Raw genomic sequence first — 14,127 nt, forward strand, 5'->3', positions numbered from 1 at the left:
TTCTTCAATTACTCCTCGGTAAACATGGGATATGAAATGCGAAAAAGATTGAAAATTACTTTAGTTAAGTGATCACTGGTATAACCATGAAGAAAATCTCATAAAGGACATGAAAATCTGTCACAATGTCTATTTTCACAGTGAGACAGTAGAGTATAACGGTTATAAACATTGACGGTAAAAGGTTAACAATTTTTGTGATCTAAATCCTAATTCATGGTCACCGAAGGACCTTGGATCTTATTTCTCTGTACCACATTCTATGCTCTATAAAATGAGGACAATTATAACAATCATACTGTATAGGTTGCTACAAAGATTAAATGAGCTGATATATAGTGCTAAGTGAAGTCGCTCAGTCGTGTCCGACTCTTAGCGACTCCGTGGACTGTAGCCTACCAGGCTCCTTGTCCATGGGATTCTCCAGGCAAGAATACTGGAGTGGGTTGCCATTTCCTTCTCCAGGGGATCTGCCGGACCCAGGGATCGAACCCTTGTCTCCCGCATTGTAGGCAGACACTTTAACCACTGGCCCAGACAATAAAGCATCTGCCAATAATGCGGGAGAACCGGGGTCGCAAAGAGTCGGACACGACTGAGTGACTTCACTTTCATAGTGCTAAGGACAGAACCTAGTTCATAATTGCTGTGTCTGTTGCTATATTATTAATCAGTTTATAAAAGGAACAAAGATAACAAGTTTAAATAGAGGGGATTAAGAACAATACTTTTATCACCAGCTATATTCCAAGATAAAGTAAAAGAAGTAATATACAAACAATTCAACAAGAAAGAAAAATTTAATGAAGGAGGTTACATTCAACATGGGCTTTAAGGAAGGAACACTCACAATCTGAAAACTGGGGCAAACAGAGGGAGAACATTTCAGGAAGGAAAGAAAGAATGAACAAAGGCAGAGAGGAGGGAAGTTCATCATGGCTTTGTGACAGAAGATAATGCAGTCTGAAAAGAGTCTAGGGAAACAGTAGGAGAGTAGAAAGGTAGTAAAAGGGAACATTGAGAAGCCAGGCTCAACTATGGTCAAGAAAAAAACAGACACTGCCTATATAAATATCTGGGCTTCCCTGATGGCTCAGCGGTAAAGAATCTGCTTGCCATTGCAGGAGATGTGGATTCAATCCCTGGGTCGGGAAGATCCCCTGGAGGAGAGCATGGCAACCCACTCTAGTATTCTTGCCTGGGAAATCCCATGGGCGGAGAAGCCTGGAGGGCTATAGTCCAAAGGGTCGCAAAGAATCGTGAACATGCATACACGCATAAAAATGTCTCCATTCTTGAAATTATGGTTAAAAACATGAAATCTATATTCTCTGCAAAAATATACAACCTATGTTCTTAAAAGTTGAGATTATCAAAACAAAATCATAGCAAAGCCAAGGTGGTAGGGAAGTTAATTTATGGAATAGCAGGTAATCTGCTTTGGAAGTTTAAAAAAGCAGTAGTGGAATAATAATAGAGGAGAAATGAGAAAGACAGTCTTCATTTATGTGAAAAAAGGCAACATTTATTTAAAAGTCTACACTTTAGAAACCTGGTCAAAAACACTAAACCTAATACTACTACATTTGATTGAATATCAAAATATTCATATAAAGATATTTAATCTCAGAAGTTTTCCAGGACACTCAGTTTCAAGTATCAGCAGACTGTGAACTCCTCAGTTCAGTTCAGTTGCTCAGTTGTGTCTGACTCTTTGTGACCCCATGGACTGCAGCACGCCAGGCCTCCCTGTCCATCACCAACTCCTGGAGTCTACTCAACTCGTCCATTGAGTCGGTGATGCCATCCAACCATCTCATCCTCCGTCCTCCTCCCCCCCCCCCCACCCCCAATGCCTTCAATCTTTTCCAGCATCAGGGTCTTTTCAAATGAGTCAGTTCTTCCCATCAGGTGGCCAAAGTATTGGAGTTTCAGCTTCAATATCAGTCCTTCCAATGAATATTCAGGACTGATTTCCTTTAGGATGGACTGGTTGGATTTCCTTGATGTCCAAGGGATTCTCAAGAGTCTTCTTCAACACCACAGTTCAAAAGCATCAATTCTTCAGCACTCAGCTTTCTTTATAGTCCAACTCTCACATCCACACATGACTACTGAAAAAACCATAGCATTGACTAGACAATTACTTTGTTGGCAAAGTAATGTCTCTGCTTCTTAATATGCTGTCTAAGTTGGTCCTAACTTTTCTTCCAAGGAATAAGCATCTTTTAATTTCATGGCTGCAGTCACCATCTGCAGTGATTTTGGAGCCCAAAAAAATAAAGTCTGCCACTGTTTCTCCATCTATTTGCCATGAAGTGATGGGATCAGATGCCATGATCTTAGCTCTCTGAATGTTGAGCTTTAAGCCAACTTTTTCACTCTCCTCTTTCACTTTCATCAAGAGGCTCTTTAGTTCTTCTTCACTTTCTGCCATAAGGGTAGTGTCATCTACATATCTGAGGTTATTGATATTTCTCCCCGCAGTCTTGATTCCAGCTTGTGCTTCATCCAGCCCAGCGTTTCTCATGATATACTCTGCATATAAGTTGAATAAGCAGGGTGACAATATACAGCCTTGATGTATCCCTTTTCCTATTTGGAACCAGGCTGTTGTTCCATGTCCAGTTCTAACTATTGCTTCTGGACCTGCGTACAGATATCTCAAGAGGCATGTCCAGTTGTCTGGTATTCCGATCTCTTTAAGAATTTTTCACAGTTTGTTGTGATCCACAGTCAAAGGCTTTAGTCAAAGGGACAGTCAATAAATCAGAAATAGATGTTTTTCTGGAACTCTCTTGCTTTTTTGATGATCCAACGGATGTTGACAATTTGATCTCTGGTTCCTCTGCCTTTTCGAAAACTTAGCTTGAACATCTGGAAGTTCACAGTTCATGTGCTATTGAAGCCTGGCTTGGAGAATTTTGAGCATCACTTTGCTAGCATGTGAGATGAGTGCAACTGTGCGGTAGTTTAAGCATTCTTTGGCAATGCCTTTGGCATTGGATTGGAATGAAAACTGACCTTTTCCAGTCCTGTGGCCACTGCTGAGTTTTCCAAATTTGCTGGCATATTGAGTGCAGCACTTTCACAGAATCATCTTTTAGGATTTGATAATAGCTCAACTGGAATTCTATCACCTCGACTAGCTTTGTTCGTAGTGATGCTTCCTAACGCCCACTTGACTTCACACTCCAGGATGTCTGGCTCTAGGTGAGTGATCACACCATCATGATTATCTGGATCGTGAAGATGTTTTTGTATAGTTCTTCTGTGTATTCTTGCCACCTCTTCTTAATATTTTCTGCTTCTGTTAGGTCCATACCATTTCTATCCTTTATTGTGCTCATCTCTGCATGAAATGTTCCCTTGGTATCTCTAATTTTCTTGAAGAGATCTCTAGTCTTTTCTATTCTATTGTTTTCCTCTATTTTTTTGCACTGATCACTGAGGAAGGCTTTCTTATCTCTCCTTGCTATTCTTGGGAACTCTGCATTCAAATGGGTATATCTTTTCTTTTCTCCTTTGCTTTTTGCTTCTCTTCTTTTCACAGCTATTTGTAAGGTCTCCTCAGACAGCCACTTTGCTTTTTTGCATTTCTTTTTCTTGGGGATGATCTTGATCCCTGTCTCCTGTACAATGTCACAAACTCTCTGTCCATAGTTCATCAGGCACCTGTCTATCAAATCTAGTCCCTTATCTATTTCTCACTTCCACTGTATAATCATAAAGTATTTGATTTAGGTCATACCTGAATGGTCTAGTGGTTTTCCCTACTTTCTTCAATTTAAGTGAACTCCTAGCAGATAAGAATTATGAAAACTAGATTAAAATGAACTATTTAAAATCTTGGAACATGTCCAAAATATAGATAGAAAAGTGAAGAGAGTTTAATTTCAAAAAAATTACAAATGGAAGGTGTATGAATTATAAGCAATAGCCTCTTAGCCTGGAGATACTATCCAGCTTGTATAGCTATGTCAGCCAAAGGCGGGGGCGGGGGGACTACTCCCTTATCAACAAAATACGACAAAGATTTAGAACTCAGGGCTAGAAAAGCAGCTGGAAACTTAAGGGGAAAATACTAGTAGTGAAACCACCCAAGGAAAATGACCCAAATTCAGAACATAAACTACCCAAACCTATGATGACAACTAAAACATGCACTAAAAAGGAAATGAACACAGATACTGACACTTGGAACAACAAAGATCGACCTCAACAGTACTGTGTTAAGTGAAAAGAAATTCAGACACAAGACTACCACCGTATCCATTATTTATATGACATTCTAGAAAATACAAAACTATAGCTACAGAAAGCAGATCAGTTGCTATTGTTGGAAGTGAAGAGAAGGGAGAATGGCCACCAACTTTTTGGAGTGACAAATGTATTCTGTATCTTAATGACAGTGGTCATATGCTATACATTTGTCAAAATTCATCAAATTAGTAAATTGTATTATATATAAACTATACCTCGTGTTTAAAAAATTTTTTTTTCAAGAAGGACTTTTATTTCTTCCATCACTTACTAAGAACTATGTCATTAATCTAAAGTTCCTCTATTATCTTGACTTCCCTGGTAGCTCGGACGGTAGAGAATTTGCCTGCAATGGAGGAGACTTGGGTTTGATCCCTGGGTCAAGAAGATCCCCTGGAAAAGGAAATGGCAACCCACTCCAGTATTTGTGCCTAGGAAATTCCATGGACAGAGGAGCCTGGCGGGCTGCAGTTCACGGGCTCACAGAGTGGGCATGACTAACAAAAACACACATGCTCAAAAATGCCTGTGAGGACTCCTGAGAGCCCCTTTAACAGCAAGGAGATCAAGCCAGTCAATCTTAAGGGAAATAAACACTGCTGATTTGGAAGGACTGATGCTGAAGCTGAAACTCCAGTACTTTGGTCATCTAATGTGGACAGCTGACTCATTGGAAAAGTACCCAATGCTGGGAAAGATTGAGGGCAGAAGGCAAAGAGGGTGTCAGAGGATGAGATAGCTAGATGGCATCACCAATGCAATGGACATGAACTTGGGCAAACGGCGAGGGACAGGCCTAGAGCGCTGCACTCCATGGGGTAGCGAAGAGTCAGACACGACTGGGTGACTGAACAACAATGCTTAAAGAACTTTACCCTCAGTTTCTGACTCACATCCTCTGTAACTGCACTGTCCAATAAGGTAGCCACTAGTCCCATGTGGCTACTGACAATTTAAAATAAATTAAAATTAAAAATTAACTTCCTCAATTACATACTATATTTCAAGGCCTAAACAGCCCTATGTGTTAGCTAATGGTTATTATCACATTAGACAGCAAGGAAAACATGTCTGTCATGACATGACAGCATTATTCTATAATCTTCAGCTTCAAAATGCCACAGGAAAAAAATGAATCAAGGAAGAATATGTAAGAATGAGTAGGTTCTTTTGTACTATAAAATGTTTATAAAAGAATGATAAAATTGGAGGAAGTCAGGCTTTAAAGTCACACAGAACTGAGTTCAAACTCCAATCCCAACCCTGGGTAAATTATTTTCCAGCACTTCAATTGGAGAAACTGATATAAAATGAGTATAACAACACTCATTAAACATATCTTAAAGTTGTTGTAAGGATTAAATAATATAAGAAGTACCTAATATAGTGCCTGGCATATGGTATAAATATCAGTTCCTTTGGTTTTAACTGCTTCCTTAGTTTAATTCCTTCCTTAATTAGTTCCTTAGTTTAAACTAAGGGTACCTTTTGGAACATTGGCTATCTGACATTAGGAACCAGCAACTCTTTTTATTTTACAGTTCACAATTTTGGTTAAGATAAATCTACCAACCACCATTTCCTTGAATTTTTAAGGATATAAATGTATACTACACAAACAAATCACTTTTTAAAGCAAAATAGTACATAACCACAGTTTTAATAATAGAAGTGTTAATTCTTACCTTAGATGAAATGATCCGGTTATCTATAAATTTCTGAGGTGTATAATGGCCATACTGAGGAAACCTGTTGGCTATGTAAATAGTTCTTGTGTCACTTTGATGTGGTGGGTCAAAACCCTAAGGCAAAGCAAAAGAAAAACAACTGTCAGCAAAGTTAGTTGTCATGATTCTTTACTGGTGGTACTTTTTAATTGATCATATTATACCTATTACTTGCCTTGAACTGCATATAGGGTTAATCTATTTAAGCCATTTCTTTTTCTTTCAAAGTAAGTGAAAGTTGCTCAGTCATGTCCAACTCTTTGCGACTCCATGGACTATACAGTCCAGGCAAGAATACTGGAGTGGGTAGTCTCCCAGAACCAGGGGATCTTTCCAACCCAGGGATCAAACCCAGGTCTCCTGCATTGCAGGGGGATTTTTTTACCAGCTGGGCCAACAGGGAAGCCCCTTTCAAAGTAAACAGGTACATTTTCTTTAGATATAAACTAACTAGGTAATAACCTCTGGTAATGAAAAATAGTCCATTCTTTGTCAGAGATGCAACCACAAGAAAAGAATAATCATACAGAAGAGCTACAGAAGTTCGTGAAGGCTTCTTTCCTTCTCTTTCATTCCTGGGGTTCCTTGCTTTTCTCTTTCTTACTTCCGTGCTTTTCTCTTTTCCTAGTCTTTTTCTGACTCCTAGTCAGTAATGTGGAAGCCCAGAATAGCTAAGGCCTACTCAGCACCTACCATGTCTGATGACAAAGGCTTACATTTTATTTTACACCCAGATCAACTCGGTTTCAAAGAGCTTTGTTCCCAGAGAACTTAAAAACGCATTGTATAGCCCAGATTCATTCCATACAAGCATTTCTTTGTGCTAGTTACATTATCAATCGACTCTCTGACATGTGGATATATTAATATGTTACAATTCTGGCTTCAAATTTAGAAGACATTCAATTAAGGTACATTTACTAATCATCTCCAGTGGAAAGGTTTGCCCTGGTGACAAGAATACTGATACTTCATTCCTACAATATTACACTCTTTTCCAAATTGACAAGTAAATCTTTTTATTTTTAAAAAATTTATTTATTTTTTTAATTGAAGGATAATTGCTTTACAATGTTGTTTTTCTGTCACCTCAACATGAATCAGCCATAGGCATACATATGTCCCCTCCCTCTTGAACCTCCCTCCCATCCCACCTCTCTAGGTTGATACAGAGTCCCTGTCTGAGTTCCCTGAGACATCGGCAAATTCCCATTAGCTATCTATTCTACATATGGTAATGTAAGTTTCCATGTTACTGTCTCCATATATCTCACCCTCTTCTCCCCTCTCCCCATGTCCGTAAGTCTTGTTCTTTATGTCTGTTTCTCCACTGACGCCCTGCAAACAAATTCTTTGGTACCATCTTCCTAGATTCTGAATATATGCGTTACTATATGATATTTATCTTTCTTTGACTTACTTCACCCTGTATAATAGGCTCCGGGTTTTTCCACCTCTTTAGAACTGACTCAAATGCATTTCTTTTTATGGCTGAGTAATATTCCACTGTGTGTATGTACAACAACTTCTTTATCCATTCATCTGCTGATAGACATCTAGGTTGCTTCCATGTTCTAGCTATTGTACATAGTGCTGCAATGAACAAAGGGACACATGTGTCTTTCTCAATTTTGGTTTCCTCAGGGTATATGCCTACGAGTGGGACTGCTGGGTCATATGGTGGTTTTATTCCTAGTTTTTTAAGGAAACTCCATATCATCCTTCCATAGTAGCTGTATCAATTTACATTCTCACCAACAGTGCAAGAGCATTCCCTTTTCTCCACATCCTCTTCAGCATTTATTGTTTGTAGACTTTTTGATGATGGCCATTGTGACTGGTGTAAGGTGAAATCTCATTGCAGCTTTGATTTGCATTTCTCTAATAATGAGTGATATTGAGCATCTTTTCATGTGTTTGTTAGCCATCTGTATGTCTTCTTTGGAGAAATGTCTGTTTAGGTCTTTTTCCCACTTTTTGATTGGGTTGTTTGCTTTTCTGGTATTGAGTTGTATGAGCTGCTTGTGTATTTTGGAAATTAATCCTTTGTCAGTTGTTTCATTTGCTATTATTTTCTCCCATTCTGAGGGTTGTGTTTCACCTTGCTTATTGTTTCCTTTGCTGTGCAAAAGCTTTTAAGTTTAATCAGGTCCCACTTGTTTATTTTTGTTTTTATTCCCATTACTCTAGGAGGTGGGTTATAGAGGGTCTTGGTTTGATTTATGTTGAGTGTTCTGCCTATGTTTTCCTCTAAGAGTTTTACAGTTTCTGGTCTTACACTTAGGTCTTTAATCCATTTTGATTTTATCTTTGTGTATGGTGTTAGAAAGTGTTCTAATTTCAGTCTTTTACATGTAGCTGTCCAGTTTTCCCAGCAAGACTTATTGAAGAGGCTGTCTTTGCCCCATTGTATATTCTTGCCTCCTTTGTCAAAAATAAGGTACCCACAGGTGCATGGGTTTATTTCTGGGCTTTCTATCTTGTTCCATTGGTCTATATTTCCATTTTTGCAGAATGACAAGTAAATCTTCAAGACTTCTTTGATTAGGGAACCCTTGACAGGTTGAAGTGAAAGTTGCTCAGTCGTGTCCAACTCTTCGCAACCCCACGGACTGTAGCCCACCAGGCTCCTCTGTCCATGGAATTTTCCAGGCAAGAATACTGGAGTGGGTTGTCATTTCCTTCTCCAGGGATCTTCCCAACCCAGGGATCAAACCCAGGTCTCCTAGCATTGCAGGCAGTCTTTACTGTCTGAGCCACCAGTGAAGGACTCACTGGTGTTGAAAGCAATCACCAAATGCAAGACCTTTTTTGGTTCTAACAAGCAACGATTCAAATTTTCTTAGATTTACATGTTTTTCATGATGGTCAAGGGCTATTTACTAGTACTATGAAGTTATTAAGAGATCAATTAAACTTGGTATTCATAAACTACAACGATCTACTTTTGTAAACTAAGTGCTCTAAAGCGAGTAATCTCCTAAGTCATGTGGCTGCCTTCCCATGCTTGGCAGCCCTGTAAAATTTCCATTAAGGACAGACGTACACAGGATAGTGCAGATTCCCATACTACCTAGAGGGATACTTTGTTTAGCACATTAGAATATTAGCAGTGCTATGTTTGGGTTTCAATGGCTGTTGTTCATGGTTTTAAACAATTTATTTTGTGATCATAGAAACAGCACACAATGGTGCAAATTAAATGTATTTGTATGCACCATTAAAAAATGAAGTTTTATTTTCTTTGTTATGCTATTTAAAGTGATGACCACACTTTGTGGATGTGAATGTGCCATTACGTATATGATTTCAAAATCAGTTTAAGGATACAATGTGGCACATATTTATTTTCCTCATTAATTTTCTTCTAAACATTTCATAATTGTGCCCTGTAATAATTCATGGGAGAAAAAGGTGGGTTTCAAAATCAGAGTTGGAACTCACTGCTCTATCTGGAATATCATAATCATTTAAAAGATATATACTATTTATTCAATCAACAACTATCTACTGAGTTTAAGCACTATGCTAACCCATGAAGGACAATATGATTTATTAAATACGCAAGCAAATCATAATATGCTCCAACTCAATAAATAGATGAACAAACAGTCTGAATGCTACTGCTGTAGTCTATGACTGTGTTTCTCAAAGAGGGTCCACCAGAAGTCTGTCTACACGGTACATAAAACAAGAAGAGACACACACAGGTAACTGAAGCACTAGACTCCATGGAACATACTCATTCTGTATCCACTCTGTAATCATGTTAACCTAAACCCTAAGTTATACACCATGCATGTAAAGCTTCTGAGATAAAAGAAAAAAAAGCAAATCTGAGGACTTGAAAGAATATATAAATCTTTAAGATGTCAAGACAACTGAGACTGAGAACCACGGATACAAAATTCTTTTTGCTGAATCCCAAGATTATTACTATGTACATCTAAAGTTAAACAAAAAACAAAGAAACCACGACCTTACCCCAAAATGTATTATGATATTAGTACTATAACCTCTCATATTTCACAGTATGAATATACTATATATAAATGCATGCATTTTACAGGAAGCAAATGCTCACCATTCTCCATCCCTCTCTACTGAATGAACTGGTGATCACACACAAATGCTAGAACTCCTGAGATTTCTACAATTACTTCAAGAAGATAAATTGAAATGTTCCAAAAATCAGTTTTAAATTAAACTGAATTTTAAATTCAGTATCACCATATTCCAGGAAATCATATAAGATGACAATACTAAAAGGCAAATAATGATAGCACGTCTTTCCTTATTCCCAGAGATGCTATAACACCCACTTAAGCATTCTGAATTGTTTTTCCAGTGATTAATTCAAATGATCTCACCCAATTTTGTTATAATCAATGGCATGTATATACATGTGGGTGTATTTTTTTACACACACCAAATAGTTTGATTTTATATTTGCAACTGTAGTATAAGGATAGCTAAGCATTCCTCATGGAAATTAAACCTATAACTTCAATACGTGAACATCGTCTTCTCTGCCACAAATTCAAGTAGCCATGAACTAAATAAAAACAAAAGAATAAAACTGTCCAAAAAGGAGAAAGGTAACTTAGAGCAGGGCTTCAGGTCTGTGTCTCTGAAATTGCATGTAAATTTGCATATATGTGCATTCAAATTTTTTTTTAATTCTGGCTGCACTGCAGGATCTCAGTTCCCTGACCAGGGATTGAACCTGGGTCACAGCAGTGAAAGTGCAGAATCCTAACCACTAGACCACCAGGGAACAAGTATTTTTCTGATGACAGAATAGTTTTCAACAGATTTTGATGACATTAAGAAAGCTAGAACCACTTTAAGGTCTTGTTTTTATACTCAGCTGCCCACCTCAACATTCCATATTTTAAAAATGACACAGAGGATCTTTATTTCAATAACACCTCTAGTTTCTTTAACAGAAATCAAAACAGATATCTTTTATCAGAATTAAATAACTATACTGTTAGTGTGAAGTTCAAGCACAGTTTCACACTATTTCTAGCAAGCATTATCAGCAATTCTATGGTGCTGCACAAACTGAACTCCCTAATCACTAGGTTAAGGCCACACATCAGGGTCCAGAAGCCTCTGGCATATTATACTTTTTATTGTCCACCCAGACTATCCACTCACACCCTGAACCTTGGATGGCTTGCTTCTTTCTTCTCTGACTTCATCTTGTCCTGAGTAAAGGAACTGAGATACAGTAATGCTATTCTAGCCATCCTGATTTTTGCACCTGCTAAAAAACAGAGTATAGCTGACTCTTGAACAACTCAGCAGTTAGGGGAGCCGACCCTCCATGCAGTCAAAACTCTGAGTGTAACTTCAGAATTGGCCCTCTGCATGCTCGGAATCAGCCCTACAGTCCTGTAGTATTTACTGTTGAAAAACCCACATATAAGGGGACCTGCACAGTTCAAACCCATGTTGTTCAAGAGTCAACTGTATAGGATTTTGGAAGCACACAAATTTAATTTTTATTTAAAAAGTAAAACTCTCATATTCTAAGAAAGTATGAAATTAAAAATCTCTTTTTTGTCTGGATTTGTGAGCATATGCAAAAACCACAAGTATTTTTTTTTTTAAGCGGATGAATATTTAAGATGGGAAAAAAAAACCCACAATGGCATTCAAGGAAAAAACCGAAAACACATGGGACTGATTTGAAAGAGATTTCTTTTGTTAACAGCAAACTCATGAAGTCTAGAAAAACCAAACCAGAAAACAGCTTATAATTTTTAGAAGCTGGTCTGTGGAAAAAAGCGGTACTTGGAAATGAATCATAACATATTTTCATACCAAATATACCAACCTCTGTACTATTCTTACAAATCTCAAAGATTTTATCAAAAATGCAAGCATTACAAATAAGAGCTAAGAAAAAACTAAAACTACAGTCCTGTAATTAAATGTCACACTTCCTTAACAAAACTGAGAACATTTTTAGAGCTTAGTGATCAAATCTGTACATGTAATCATTCTTATATGTGATCTATCTCCTCCAAAATACAAAGAAAAAGCTACAAAACAAATAAAAAATCCATGAAAAATAACATAAAAAGAAGCTTCAGAATCAAAACTTCAATGGCACTGGTTATTAAAAGAAATGATCAAAAGTTTTATTTTAGTCACACACTTCATATGACAGAAAGTGTTGCCTACATGTTCCAATGTAACGATGCTTCTGGGGAAGAATGATTTAATGTACTTTACCAAATCTACAAAATTAATAGTGAATTACTGTTTCCTGGATGTGAACTTCAAGTAAAAAACATTTATGTTGTGTTATGCTCAGATGCTCAGTAATATCCAACTCTTCCGACCCCATGGACTGCAGCCCACCAGGCTTCTGTTCACGGGATTTCCCGGGCAAGAATACTGGAGTGCATTGCCATTTTCTTCTCCAGGGTATCTTTCTAGCTCAGGGATTGAATCTGTGTCTCTTGCATTGGCAGTTGGATTCTTTACCACTGAGCCACCTGGGAAGCCCAAAATACATCTATATGAAGGTATTATAATTTTACACTGTTAACAGCCCAAAGCAAGGTGAGAGGAAATAACTTAAAATGCTTATGATGTAAACACAATAATTTAACTTTTTGAATCATGTTACATAATTTTCATTTTAGGATTTAAGGTAGTCTGCCATCTATCAGACCAGTCTGGGCTTCCAGGAACTGCTCCTACTGCAGAGGTAGGTTGGAACTAGCTTTCCAGTTACAGGATTCAAAATATAGAGTAATCTTTGGCATCACCAACACAATGGACATGAGTTTGAGTAAGCTCTGGGAGTGAGTGATGGACAGGGAAGCCTGGCATGCTGCAGTCCATGGGGTTGTGAAGAATCAGACACGACTGAGTGACTGAACTGAGCTTAACTCTAAAATTCTTAAATTATTTGCAAATACTTTACTATAAGAAGTTCATCTCTTACAGGAAGCTCATCTCTTCTGTTACTCCCCAGCCCTAATTCCCCACTCCAACACATAGCAGTCCCTGTGGCAATGACATGGCAACTCCTCAGAAAAGTGAACACAGAACATCCACATGATCCAACAATTCTACTTCTGTGTAAAAACTCAAACAGATATTTGTAAACTCATATTCATGGCAGCATTATTCACAATAGCCAAAAGGTGGAAGCAACCAAGTGCCCATTGACAGAAGAATGAAAAAACAAAATGTGGTATGTACGACAGGATATTATTCAGCCTTAAAAAGGAAGATTCTGACACATGCTATAACATGGAAGAACCTTGAAGACATTATGCTAAGTGAAATTAAACCTGTGACAAAAGGACAAAATTGTATGATTCCTCTTACATAAGGAATAAGAGTTGACAAATTCATACCTTGTCAGGCATTTATTCAAGGTGTGGAGGGGAGAGTAAAAGGGCATTAGTGTTTAATGGGCATAAAGTTTCAGTTTGTAAAGATGAAACAGTTCAGGAGACAGTGGCGATGGCTGCATAACAATGTCACTGTACTTAATGCCACAGAACTGTACATTTAAAAATGGATAAAATGGCAAATTTTATGTTAAGTATATTTACTACAATTAAAAATGTATCAATTTCACCCATTTGGGACTTTACCATAGATTTTCTGGATTAGAAGTTTCCTATTTGGCCATAATTTAACTGTGACAGTCTCTTACTTGCTAAACTGGTGATTTCTGTGTATAGAATCACAGAGACATTTATGATAAAAATAAATCTGTGAAGTAGTTTTAGCTTAGATCAAATTTTAAAATTACAGATTTCACTGAGAGAATTCAAGGTTTCTGTAACCAAGAACCCTAAATTAATTTTCTTGATCTACCTATATCTATACCTATAATTGAACACTGGCTGGATAACAAGTGAAACTAGTAAATCTAACTGTGGTGTCCAAATTGGAGATAGATGAGTGAACAATCTACTGAGAGAAATCTTAGTACTGAGAAATCTACTTAGTACTCCTAAATACTAGCTAAGTACTACTCCATGCAGACCCCAAGGACTGCAGCACGCCAGGCTTCCCTGTCCCTCACTAACTCCCAGAGCTTACTTAAACTCATGTTCATCGTGTAGGTGATGCCAAAGATGACTCTATATTTTGAATC

The 14,127-nt window shown here is 37.7% G+C and overlaps 1 protein-coding gene and 1 non-coding gene across 10 annotated transcripts in view; both read right to left on the reverse strand.

The window, feature by feature from the left end:
* ATP11B (ATPase phospholipid transporting 11B (putative)) overlaps nucleotides 1-14,127 on the reverse strand; it is a 110,112-nt gene that overhangs the window by 80,335 nt on the left and 15,650 nt on the right. For all 9 annotated transcript variants that reach the window (XM_043473636.1, XM_043473633.1, XM_043473630.1 and 6 more), the window contains exon 2: nucleotides 5,949-6,065. In XM_043473636.1, the coding sequence (XP_043329571.1) occupies nucleotides 5,949-6,065 (117 nt within the window). The remainder of the gene's footprint in view (nucleotides 1-5,948; nucleotides 6,066-14,127) is intronic.
* Nucleotides 10,696-10,767, reverse strand: TRNAE-UUC. Its single transcript has one exon. It is a non-coding gene; the product is annotated as a tRNA-Glu (tRNA).

This window comes from Cervus canadensis, chromosome 7 (assembly GCF_019320065.1).
Source record: "Cervus canadensis isolate Bull #8, Minnesota chromosome 7, ASM1932006v1, whole genome shotgun sequence".
Classification (NCBI taxonomy): Eukaryota; Metazoa; Chordata; class Mammalia; order Artiodactyla; family Cervidae; genus Cervus; species Cervus canadensis.